Source organism: Pleurodeles waltl, chromosome 1_2 (assembly GCF_031143425.1).
Source record: "Pleurodeles waltl isolate 20211129_DDA chromosome 1_2, aPleWal1.hap1.20221129, whole genome shotgun sequence".
NCBI lineage: Eukaryota > Metazoa > Chordata > Amphibia > Caudata > Salamandridae > Pleurodeles > Pleurodeles waltl.
Genome location: NC_090437.1, coordinates 165106867 through 165119722, shown reverse-complemented (window position 1 = coordinate 165119722; position 12856 = coordinate 165106867). Strand labels below are relative to the sequence as shown.

Below are 12856 nucleotides of genomic sequence, written 5' to 3'. Positions count from 1 at the left end.
TTGAGTACTAAGAGTAGACACCTGTCTGCTAAAAACTGTGAGTTCTTCTGCTTAGGTTTTCAAATCAGCTGTTGGAATTGCAGTATGGTCCTTTCTAAACTCTTCTCAGTAAGAACTGAGCAATTGATAAATAGGGGGGCTAGAGCGGGTTATTGCTGTCTCGAATCAGCCTCCATGGTCCCCCAATTTAAAAACAGCATGTGTTGGAAGTCGCTAGAGGTAATAGAATCTCAGTTTGTAACCTACATGTTAGGCACAAGTTGTTCAACAGTATCATCCCATTGCAAGAGATCCTTTTCATTCTGCAAGATAAGGTTGCCAGCTGCTATGTGGGGTCTTGGGACAAAGTGTTGTTTTGTCTATGAGATCCGCTCAGCTGACAGCGTGCCCACCCTGTGGTACCACTGTATCACCCAGGTGTTTGCCTTCCTCATCAGAGTCCACATCTGTTTCGAGGCCTTGTTCTTAATGTGTATGAGAGCAAAAGAAATAGTTCAAGAGCCTAAATTCAGCTATTTCCTGGGGCTGAGGCTGGAGCTGAGGGTAGTCTTTGGGTGGGCGTGATTGTTTGCTAGGCAGTTGGGAGTTCTTCTAACAGAAGACTTTGTGATCTTTCTCTCTTTCTTCAACTGTATAGGCTATGATGTTTGCCCCATTAAAAAAAAATCTAAGCCAGCATGCCCCCCCCCCTCTATTTTCGCTGTGATCTCGGCCCTGCATAGAGATAGTGGTGGTGTTTGAAATCATAGTATTAGTCTCAGGCAGACAGGTCGTTTGCAGAGATAGAGGCTGGAATTTGTGTAGGCACCTGCAAAGCTAAAACATCCTGCTATGTTAGAGCAAGCTGGAGAGCGTATTTCTTTGCAGTGGGGCGTTATATGAGCAGGTTTTTGGTGGGTTTTCGGAAGGGGACCACTTCTCCCGTCATCTTTGGCAGTGGATAGCTTTCTGCTCTGCAGGGCCCGGCGAGCCCCGTCCCCACTCGCCCTTATTCATCTGCATTGTCAGGCAGAGGTGCAATTCTAGATCATGAGCCGCAGGAGAGTCAATGTGAGCACTAAGGAGACAACCCACTCACTGCTCCAGGATTGAGTCAAGGAGGAGACTAATAAAAAAACAAAGACACGGAGGTAAAAATAATGTTGTGGCTCACTGTTTTTTTCTATAAAGTCCTCATGGTAAAATAACAGGGAAATGGAGTGCAGGGTGTATCGCTGACATACTCCTGAAAGCACTTCGACCTCCCCATGCCCCCCATAACACCTAGTTTTCAATCTCAACAGCAGTATAACATATGCAAACCTTTTAACATTCTGAGTCTGTGTAACCCACAATTTCCCGAGGAGCTGACTTGTTTTATTTACTTAAGGATTTTATATCATACCAACATTCCACCTTTTACCCACTTCAGAGCGCCATGCAGTACAGTTGTGTAACTGGTGGTGGATAGTATTTGGTAGTTATGCCTTGCATATAATTTTTAGTATCCTCAGTTAATAGGTGTAGGTTTGAAAGGAAATATGGTGCAGATGCGGAAGTCATGGGTATATATAGTTCATACTGATAGGCCACATTTGGAGACCAGCCATGTTAATTTTTGTGCATATTCTCAATCCTATCATTGATTTACAGCTCCCAGCCAGATAATTTGGCTATTTGGAACTTAGTCCAAATTTGTTTGCCCAATACCAATAGTACCAGCTTCTCTGTTGCTAGCTCTGGGTAGAATTTCCTGTAATGTCTCCTAACCTTTTATGGATAGCAAGACACACTTGAATCCAGAGAGCAAGCCTTTCTTGCTGTCCGTGAAAGGTCGCTCCTAATCTTTCATTGACAGCGTGATGGATTTGCATGCGTGATGGAGAGGGTACCACCCCACATGCAGTGTCTGAAAGATGAGTTGGAGTACTGACCTTGATTCACACAGAATACATACCTGTGGCCTTCCACCAGAAAAGACATATGGGGCCAGATGGAGGTAGGCTTTTGCACCTCGCAAACGGCGAAAAACGCCGTTTGCGAGGTGCAAAAGCCTTCAAGCGATGCAGAAACACATTTTGCGAGTCGGAACCGACTCGCAAAGTGTGTTTTCCGACTCGCAAATAGGAAGGGGTGTTCCCTTCCTATTTGCGACTCGCACCGCGATTTAAGTTGATTTGTGACCGGGAAAGCGGTCGCAAATCAACTTGCAGTTACCATCCAATTGAAGTGGATGGTAACTCATTCGCAAAGGGGAAGGGGTCCCCACGGGACCCCTTCCCCTTTGTGAATGCTCACAAAATTATTTTTTCAGAGCAGGCAGTGGTCCTATGGACCACTGCCTTCTCTGAAAAAAACCGAAACAAAAGGTTTCGGTATTTTTTTCTATTTGCAGCTCGTTTTCCTTTAAGGAAAACGGGCTGCAAAGAGAAAAAAAAAAACTGCTTTATTTAAAAGCAGTCACGGAGATGGTGGTCTGCTGTCTCCAGCAGGCCACCATCCCCGTGAGTGCCTAGACTCGCTATGGGGTCGCAAACTGCGACCCAGCTCATAAATATTTATGAGGTGGGTCTTTGCGACCCCATAGCGAGTTGCAGAAGGTGTCTGAGACACCTTTCTGCATTCCAAATTGCGACTTGCAATTTGCGAGTCGCAGGGACTCGCAAATTGCAAATCGCAATTTGGAATCTTTCTACATCTGGCCCTTGGTGTTGTAAATCCTATCTAATTGCGTAATTAATATTACTCCTGCAATACATATTTAACAGGAGAGGGGTTGGTCCTGATGAATGCAGCTGCACCTCTAGGAGGGCATTTGTCTAAGGTAGAAACATGTCACCCTGTCTCCCCGGGTAAATTGAATCCTCAGGTTTTTATTTTGACCACTGGGGACAATAATAAAACATTAGTTCACCAAGAAGCTTTTTTAATCTTGTTTTTAACACCTCTTATTTCCCCTTTGCACCTCTGAAATAACTCACCCACACCACTCTTGGTTGATGAGGGCTTCCATCTTAAAAGATGGGCTCCTTTCTTAGCAACAAAGCAACACACATTGTATCTGCACACTTTAGTCGGGAGTATTCGTGTCGCTGTGTGTATGTTTAGAGGGCATGCTTCTTGGTGAAATCCTCCATTTTTCCTCTTGTGCCTACATCTGGGTATAAAATGCCAATTGAAATTAAATAGTTCTATTTTCTGCTGCAGGATTCCCATTTCACAGGAATGAGATAGAGGCAAGTTTAAGAGAACATCGTGGCAAAGAAGAAAGCAGCAGGTCTCTGAAGTCAGGTAAGCTGCAAAGTATTGCAGAGTTGAGCACAGGCAATGCACCATAATGCAGTATTTCTGGCGCTTAATACATAACCTTTGATGGTGACAAATCCACTAAATCGAACAGTTTGCCACCATTATACTAATTTTAAGGCTGTCGATCAGAAGATGGAATTTCTAACCACAAGTGGCTTTTTAGGGCATAGATCTGTGCACAGATCTTTGTAAACCAGCCCTGGAGTCAGCGCAATGAGGGAATGAAACATGGAGTTAGCCTTTTTCCATCGCTGACATATTGCATGATTCCTCCACCCAACGTTTACTCCAGTTTTTCTAAGATCTACGTTTTTATGAACTGTATTTTAAGAGTCATTCCTTTCTAAAGCTGGGCCATAGTCATTCCCTGCCAGCAAAAGGCACTTTTTTAAAATCACAATGTAATTGGTTAAAGATTGCCCAAGAAACATCTTGGAAGGACAAATAAAGAATTCTTAGCTAAGTCAACATATTACAAGACAAATTATAAATGGGCATGTCTTTGTCAGGACTACAGTTAGGGCTCCTTTACCATGAAACTACTTACTTAATTACTTGCATGTGTTTTTCAACAGTGCCTAATGTGACTACACTTCCCTCAATCGGCATTAATGAAGAGGGTGAGACCTATCAAATTGAAATCAACGGACACAGAAAAAGAGAAAAAATGATTGGCCCTACAGGTGAGTAAATCAACCCTGTCTATTTGTGAACGCAAGTGCCTGATGTCTTCTGCTCTACTAAAGTCCAACCACTCACCGAGGCTCTCAGTTACTCCAGAAAGAAGCACATTTATGGGGTTTGGCTGCTATGTTTCTCCAGCGCTCACACCTTACTTAGGTTTGATCATATGGGAGTTTTTTGTAAGCCAACTAGAGGAACATTGACTGTTACATTACATTCTTGATGATCTTAACATAGTTTGAGAAAAGGACAACTTTACTTTGAGCCAGAAGCAGAGAAGTGTTGGGTATCTTGCTAGTATGCACACACCCCTACTTCAAGTAGAGTGCTAGCTTGGAGGTCCAGGCCGATAAATCTGTCCAAGTTATAAAGCTCATGGTGAATTTTTGTAACAATGTATGTTGGCTCTCTTCTAGACATTGAAGTTGTGATGCTTCTTGAGAAAGAGATCAATGCCATAGTTCGAATGGCCAGCTCTCTCTGTAACTGTTAAGACTACAGTAACATGTTTTTCCAACTGCTTAAGAGATTGTAGAAGTAAGTCCGTAAAGCTGTTCAGAGTAGTGAGAATGATTTTTGAACAAAGGGCACGGATGATTATCACATTAAGTGTGTACACAAAGGAATGAATGCAAATGGACTGCAGGACATTTTGAAAATACAGTTCGCCCTCCGGTCAGCTGCTGTATAGTAGTTCTGTTGGGTTAGAAGAGTCAAAAAATATAAAATATTCTTTAATCGATCTTTATTAAAAAAAAAAGATCATAATTAAATCACAATATTACTTAAAAACAAACTGATAAAAGCACACACAGAGGCATATTAAAGCACCCAACACGTCCATCAAAAGTAAGCTACAAAGTGCATCAGAAAGTAACCAGCATGTCCACATCTAGAACAGCATTGATTTCCGTAAATAAAGTGCATTCTTTAAAAAAGTGCCGACTGCCTTACAGGTAAAAGGGCTCCCAGTTACAGGAGGAAAATCAACAAACTGCACTAACTAAGCTTATATTTACGTAATAGTGGTAGTAATACTTGTTAGTGACGGGGTAACATTTGAAAACGAAAACAAACTGCAAAAGGGTTTGCGGAGATGACTCATCACAGAGTCAGATTAATATACCTGAAGGGGCAAGTTGGCTTTAGGGTGAAACACAGGAGCCATCTGATAGAGCCAACGCTGAAATGCGTCAGTAGCATCCGCTCCCACAAATTCTGAAAAATTATTAAATAAGGGGCCACTACTTCCGTAGTCTGAAGGAGGCAGCTTTCTCTGACCTTTGGCTTTGTTACCTCCTCCCCCTCTTTCTGAGACCACCAATAAAATAAAAACAATCTTTAATCCAACCGTTGTCTCTGTTTGTCATACATTCTGGCTCCTCAAAAATGCGCGGGCAACCCAAGGCAAGAGTTGTCTCTTTGATATACCTAAACCAAGGAGTGTTGAGGCCATGCACACAGGCGACAGTGTGGTATAATTGCACGATTAACGCCGATTTAGCCACATTGAGCATCATAGTAGCAGTAGGGCTAGATTTATGTGATCCTCTACATATGCCAGGACAACTCCTGTTGGGCTACAAAATGAGGGGTTGAGGAAGCGACACCCAGAATCCGCCTACAGACTCTATTCTCCTCTTCTAGCACCCTATTGGTATCCTTATAACCCCAGACCCCCGAACCATTGGTCAGGGAGGGCAGACACTTCCTCCACTAGTTCTCAAGAACTGGTTTCCCTCCTATGGTAGTAGCTAGTAAGAAAAAAGATCCAACTGCACACAAGTAGCGACTTATTCTGCTCCCCACACAGGGGGCCCAAGTGCATGCATAATCAAACATCATACCTAGATAGGGAAACTGGCTCACTCTCTCAATTAGATTGCCCCCCAATACGTATGGATCGAGTTTTTTGTGTTTACATAGCATTGTAAAGATCTTTGTGAGGTTAGTCTACAATTCAAGTTTTTCATAAAGCTCACAAACCTAGAAATCAGCAGCTTTAGTCCAGCGGTTCCCAACCTGGGGTCTGCAGCCCCCAGGGGTCCGTGACACATGACCAGAGGGTCCGTAGCCCTGGGCTGGGAGGAAGGCCCTTATCCAGCTGGGGCTTCTGACAGAAACGAGTGTGTTTTTATATTTATTACTTCCTTTGTGCAGCAGTTTTAAAAGCACTGCACAGCCATCCTTCCGGCAAAAATAAAAGCGTCAAGATAACTCTTGTGATTAATGTACCTGGTGGGGTAACATGGGAGTTTTGTCTAGTGGCAGTTATGACTAATCTGAGGTAGCACAGATGGTTAATATGCCAGCTGCAAAGAACGTGTATAATGCAAAGAACAGTATTTTATGTGCATAGCACAGTGGGTTACTGCTTTTGTTACACAGATTCTTTTGTTACTGAGCAGTTCATAAGTTACAGTCTTAAATCTAGCACAGTGAGCTATACACTACTATCAAAGAGCTGCATGCAAACTGCATGGCACAAATTAGAAAGTTATGTTTTTTCCCCAGTTTTTCATTTTCCTGATGCTGCTAAAAAGGCCTGCTTGCATAGAAATGCATTCTTATTATTAAAGTCAATGCTAACCATTGTGTTATGTAATGAATCCTGAGCTTTTGCTTCTCCAGACTAAGCACTCTTCGAAAATGCCTACCAGTGTGGGTGACATGTGAATCCTACACCTTGTAGTCCCTGTAAAGTGCTCCAACACTCTACACTGGTATGAGAGGTGCTATAAAACAAGCGAATTACATGTGACAGAGACGTTATGGAGAGAGGAAAGAGGCCCTTATGGTTTTACTTCCTTTCCCCACCACATACTTATGTGAAAAAGTTCTCAGATCTTATGTACCTAAAAAATAAAAAGAGAAATCTCTTGGGAAATGTAGAATCTGACCTGAGGATTCAGCTTTCCTAAATAAAACCAAATATTGAAAAGTTAGACGCTGAGATGCAGCCCCAAACTTCCCATTCAAATTTGTCGATTTCTGCATATTATTTCAATATAAAATAATTATACCTTTATTAATTTGAGTATTTGTTTGGTGTGAATTTTTGGTGAATTACTGTTTTAATGTTTGAAATTTAAATCCTACTAATTGCTTAGGGGTCCCTGGCTTCTGGTAATGATTCAGTCGGGGTCCTTAGGAGTAAAAAAGTTGGGAACCACTGCTTTAGTCCATTTGCGGTTCTGGCGAGCAGCATGGCATCGTCCTCATAGAGGAGGGCTGGCATGGGCTTATTTTTAACTATGGGCACATCGGCCCCCACATTGAAATAGTTGACTCTAGATCATTTATATATAGCACCTCAATTGACCAGCAATGTGGAGGAGCACTCACCATTTTCTCCATACTTTACAGAGGCCTTTAAGTCCCTATGCAGATGTCGTAAAAAAGTGACCAAACATACTTCCAGACTCATCGAAGTTAATGAACTCCACTATTTGGAGCAATTCACACAGTCAAAGTCACTTGATAAATCCATGAACACCAGCTGCAGGGAGCTGCCCTGGCACACTTATATATAGAGACAAGTAGATGGAGATGTAAACACTGTTCAGCAGTGCCAAGGCCTTTCCTAAATCCGTACTGGGCTTGGGAAATTATGTTTATCTCCGGGATCCACTCGAGCAGGTGGTTCAGAATGACGTGCCCAACTATTTTTGTGGCAGAGTCAAGGGGGGAGATTGACTAGTAACATTTAGGATCGTGCAGGCTGCCTTTTTGAAAATCTGGTACAGTAATAGATTTGCGGCATGATGGAGGGACACCAACCTGGCACACTAAATTAAAGATATTAGCAAGCAGCTGTGACCAAAACCCTGGATTTGCCTCAAATAAGTTCATAGGTACCCCGTCCAGGCTAGGAGCTTTATATAAGGGACTGTTAATGATGGCCTTCAAAACTTCCTCAACAGTAAAATTTACATGTAAGGGTGGATCCCCCAGCCCATCCTCAGCATAAGGGATGCTCGACTGGTATACTTTTCTGAAGTGCTGTACTCAAATAGCAGGGCCTATGTGGGTGGTTACTAGGTCAGGGGAACCTCCAAGGGAAAAAAACTGCCCGAACTGATTTCCAATTGGCCTGCTTGTCATTGGTCTGGTATGTGACTACTAAGTTGTCCCACCTCTCTTCTCTAATTTCGAACTTCCTATTTTTTCAGGCCAGATTATAAGCCTTCCTAAAGGCACTAACTAACCCCTGATCTCTAGGAGACTGCTTCAGTGCCCAACACAACTTTTCATCAGCTGTCCTACATGCTTTATCGAACCATGACTTTGTGTTACTGGCCTTGTTTTTTGTAGGTTTGACAGAATATCTGTAATGTAAACAGTTAGGTCAGTGAAGCTAGTTAGAAATTCAGAGGGCCCCAACAACTCCAATGTACACCCTGCCACCAGAACAAGGCACTCTTTGGTTACCTGCTCCATTATTGTGTTCATATCTGCAGAGCGCCAGACTATCCTGTGACCTGCATCCCTGGAGGCCAGTGAATGCCTACTGTACTTGTTTGTGCATTCCCCGTTCTAAAGGAAATGGAGAGGGCTAAGGGATTGTGATAGCTATAAACTGTTGGGAGAACCTTCCCGCAAGAGACGAAGGGTTGCATACTCTGTGACACAAAGACATAGGCCCTCATTATGACATTGGCGGAAAATGCCGCCTAGCGCCACGGCGATGGTTGCTAACATACCGTCGCCCTGGCTACCAGCCGCCAACAACATTATAACCGTAGGCAGAATTCCGCCAGAAGGCTGGCAGAATTCCATTGATGGTCATGGCGGCGGCATGCCAGAAAAACACTGCCTACCATATCATGTTCCATGAAATGGCCTGGCGGTCTTTTGCTGGCAGCAGCGCCGTGTCCTGTCTCCTGCCGGAGGACCCCTTGCAAGCAGGTAAGTTGGGTTCTCCGACAGGAGAGGGGGTGGGGGTGTTGTGTGTGTGTGTGGGTGTGTGTCTGTTTTTGGATGCTTGCATGCGGGTGTGAGTCGCATGGAATGCATTTATGAATTAATGTATGTGAGTGTATCTGTATTTTGTGTGTTGTGAATGCGTGTGTGCATCAATGTATGTTGGTGTGTGTTGCGGTGTGTGGGTATGTATGTGTGCATGCGTGGGTGGATGTGGTTATGTGTGTGTGTATGTGTGCACGTGTGGGTGTGTGGATGTCGGGGGGAGAGGGTCGGAGAGGACTCTGGGGAGGGGGGGGGGGGCAGGGGAGACCCCTATCAGTTGTAGGGAAGGAATTCCATGGCACTGATAGTACCTACCGCCATGGTTTTTGTGGCGGTAAGATTGTCACGAAAACCATGGTGGTAGGCGGGGTCATAATCCGAGGGTGGGATTGTGAGGGCCGCCTGGCTGGAGACCGAAGTCTTCAGCTCAGCGACTGTTACCACCCTGGCAGACAGAGTGGTACATTGGCGGTTTGGCTTGAGCCAAACCGCCAAGGTCATAATTTGGGGAAAGGTACTGCCAGCCTGTTGGCAGTACCTTTCGCCAAATTACCGCCGTCTGCCAGGGTCGTAGTGACCCCCATAGTCTTTTACTGACCCTCACCCCCTTCCAATGTACGTTCAGATATTAGCAGATAACAAAGCAGGAACAGCACTGTCCAGTTTGTATGTTAACAGGAAAGTATATAGTAGTTGCCTTTTCAAATTCATAAAATCATGCTCTATATAGTTTAGTTTATCTAATTCTGGGGTCAAAAATTTAGATGAGAGAGAGGGCAAGGTGCCCACCTTTGAATTAAAATCACCAGCCAGTATTAAGTTCAGAAGACCTTGTGAATGAACATGGTTAGCTACTAATGCTTCTATCCGAGAGAATAGCCCATGCAGGATCCAATCACCCCTGCTTGAAAAGTCGTTGTTGTAGAAATTGACCACTGTGACACCAAGTTCTGGACCCTTCCTTAATTCAGAAACCTGCAAATATTCCCCTTCCATTGGTAACTGGCTTATTTTGCAACCAATACCACGCAGCCAAACCACCCCTTGCTTTCCCGCAATTGGAGAAGATGCTACAAGGTTAAAACAAGTATACCCATCGAAGCAAATATCCTCCTGTGCCCAACTCTCCTGAAAGAAAACAATATCATAAGCTATAACAAGGGCAGTCCAGTCATCAATGGAAAGTTTGGAGGACAGGCCAGCAATGTTCCATCTGAGAAATTTACGATCAGATTTGTCTTTAGCATTGTCCTTGTGGGCAGAAGGTTACACTTGCTCAATCAGACTAACCCCAAGTACAGATTGACGGATAGACGAAACCTTTATATCCCTCTGATGCTGCACATAACAGCCACAACATGTTGGGATGGGTTCCAGTGATGTAGCAGTGAAGGGCAGCCTCCGTGGGGAAGATAATATTCTAGGCATGGACGTTGATTGGGAGGAGTCTACGTGGGAGATGATCTTAGATAGCTAATGCCTTGCTGGGTACGCACTCCCTCTTTCTTTGTCTATCAATGTCCTCAAGATTGACAGGACCACATATCTGTTCCCAGGCATGGGCTGGATGCGGCAAAATGGTTGACGTTAAGATTGATGACTATTTGAGGGGGGGGAGGGGTTAGGTAAGGCCAGGTGTTGATTTAAAAAAAAACAAAAAAAGAAACAAAGGGAAAGCATTTATTGCTCTTAACTTTGGTGCACCTAACCTGGCCTGAAACAGAATTTCCCCCACAATTGAGGGCCTCCAGAAATTTGCGATAACGCAGTCGCCTTTGAACTCATGGGGTAATGGCCCAATCTCCCCCACCCTGTGCAAAAAAAAAGAATCTTTTCATGGAAGTTACGGGTTGAACCAATATTGTTATGAATCCACTTTATTTTTCAAGTCGAGTGTAGACTTCATAGCCCTAAGTGGTAAGCAAGGGGCATTCGCTAGCACAACCATTGACGGGCAAGAGGTAGGGGTCACATTTATCACTGTTAGAGGAGTCAAACAAGGTTGTGACCCAGCTGCACCTGATAAGCCACCATCCTTTGTTGAGGGCCTAGCATGCCTTGATTCCTTCCCAGAGGAAAAATATGGAGGGGTGGCCCCATGCTGTGTATTTGCGTGACACTTTTTTTTTGTGAGCCCCCAACATCGGGCCGAGTGTTAGTTCCTGTTGAGGTTAAAGACCGTGGTACTCCCCTCTGATCGCAAGGCTGGTCCTTAGAGGGGGCCAGTATCCATCTCTCAGATTTTTTTGTAAGAATGTTCAAATGTTCTTCAACAGCTAAAAGGTGCTCATGCTGGGGTGAGTTGTGAGATATAACATTTCACTTAACCTCCTGAAGATACTGTCCCAAGGATTCCATGGGTCTGTATAAAGATTTTGGTGGACTATGATCTGGGAGCAGCTGTCGTTCACTAGAGTTTGTGGCTTTAGGATGGACCCCTTGGGTTAAAGACGGACCTTTCCTTCATTAGGCCGCAGGGCTAAGGCCTAGGGAATGTGCAGCCCTGGTGGCCCCATTTGTATCCTCCTCCTCGTATGTCCTTCCATGATATTGTTGCCAGAGGTACACACAACCCCAGAAAGATCACCCTGCACACTGTCACTGGCACTACCATCAGTCTGAGCATCACCACTAGACACTGCCAATGGTTGCGGCATGGAGGTAGAAAGTCCTTATAACTCATCAATTGTGAGGGAGAGCCTGCGTTCTGCTAGCTGAATCTCTTTTGGAATAACATCCACAGCACAAACCAAAAAGCTATCAATAGTGGAGTAAGTATGCATCTGGGCAGGCACAATTGCCCCAGCTGCAGCTTTCCATTTTCCTATTGCATGCAAGTAGTTGACAGGAATATTAGGCCAAATGGGGTCAAGTAAGAGAAGGCAGTAAGCACAGGGAATAAATGGCACATTACCTTAGGATACACAAAGACTCCTTGATAGACCACTGATTACTAGGTGACAACAAGCCGAAGAGGGGTGGCCCAGTCTCCTTTGGGAAAAGACAGGCCGAGTCTTAGCCTTGGCGTAGCCCACGCTGCGGGAGGCCGGGATGCACTATTAGTACGTTGGTGCAGGTGGCCCTGCCCCTTCCTCCGTGATGGCAGCGCCTTAGGCGCTAGGGATTGCGGCGGCTGCAGTCCCTCACAGCAGGACAAAGATGCTCTTAACGGTGCTCTTGGTGATCAGAGCCCCTCTCCAATGTCAGGCAAAAGCATGCACTGCAGGAGGCCGGGATGTGCTATAAGCGTGTTGTTGCAGGTAGCCCCACCCCCTCCTCAGGCATGGCAGCACCTCCGGGCTCTAGGGATTGTGGGAGCTGCGGTCCCTCACAGTGGAACAAAGATGATCCTAAGGGTGCTGTTGGGGATCATAGCCCTCTATCCAATTTAAAGCAAAAGTCCTGTGCTGCAGGAGGCCGGAATGCGCTATAAACGCATTGATGCAGGTGGCACCGCCCGCTCCTCCATTCTGAAAGCGCCTCTGGGTGCTAGGGATTGGGGCATCTGCAGTCTCTCACAGTGAGACAAAAATGCTCCTGATGGTGCTGTTGGGGGTCAGAGCCCCCTCTCCAATGTCAGGCAAATGCCCCATGCTGCAGGAGGCCGGGATGTATTATGAGTGTGTTGGTACAGGTGGCCCCTGCCCTCTCCTCCATCGTGGCACCACCTCCAGGCCCTAGGTATTGTGGCAGCTGTAGTCCCTAGCCGTGGGCTAAGTATGCTCTTATCTGTGCTCTTGGGGGTCAGAGCCCTCTATCCAGTGTCAAACAAATGTTAGAAGAGTCTTTAGTAAAAGTTACTTCCTCCCTACAGCATTCTTTAGAAAGTTACAAAGTAGGAGTGATTGTCAGTGCATGAAATTGGATAAACAATTTCCTTCATGACATGTTTTTTGCAGTGCAGCAAAGAATTGCC

The 12856-nt window shown here is 45.0% G+C and overlaps 1 protein-coding gene across 1 annotated transcript in view; it reads left to right on the top strand.

The window, feature by feature from the left end:
- LOC138298499 (zinc finger protein 777-like) overlaps positions 1-12856 on the top strand; it is a 185101-nt gene that overhangs the window by 148022 nt on the left and 24223 nt on the right. The window contains exons 8-9 of the mRNA XM_069236880.1: positions 3187-3270; positions 3864-3971. Coding sequence (XP_069092981.1) covers positions 3187-3270; positions 3864-3971 — 192 coding nt within the window. The remainder of the gene's footprint in view (positions 1-3186; positions 3271-3863; positions 3972-12856) is intronic.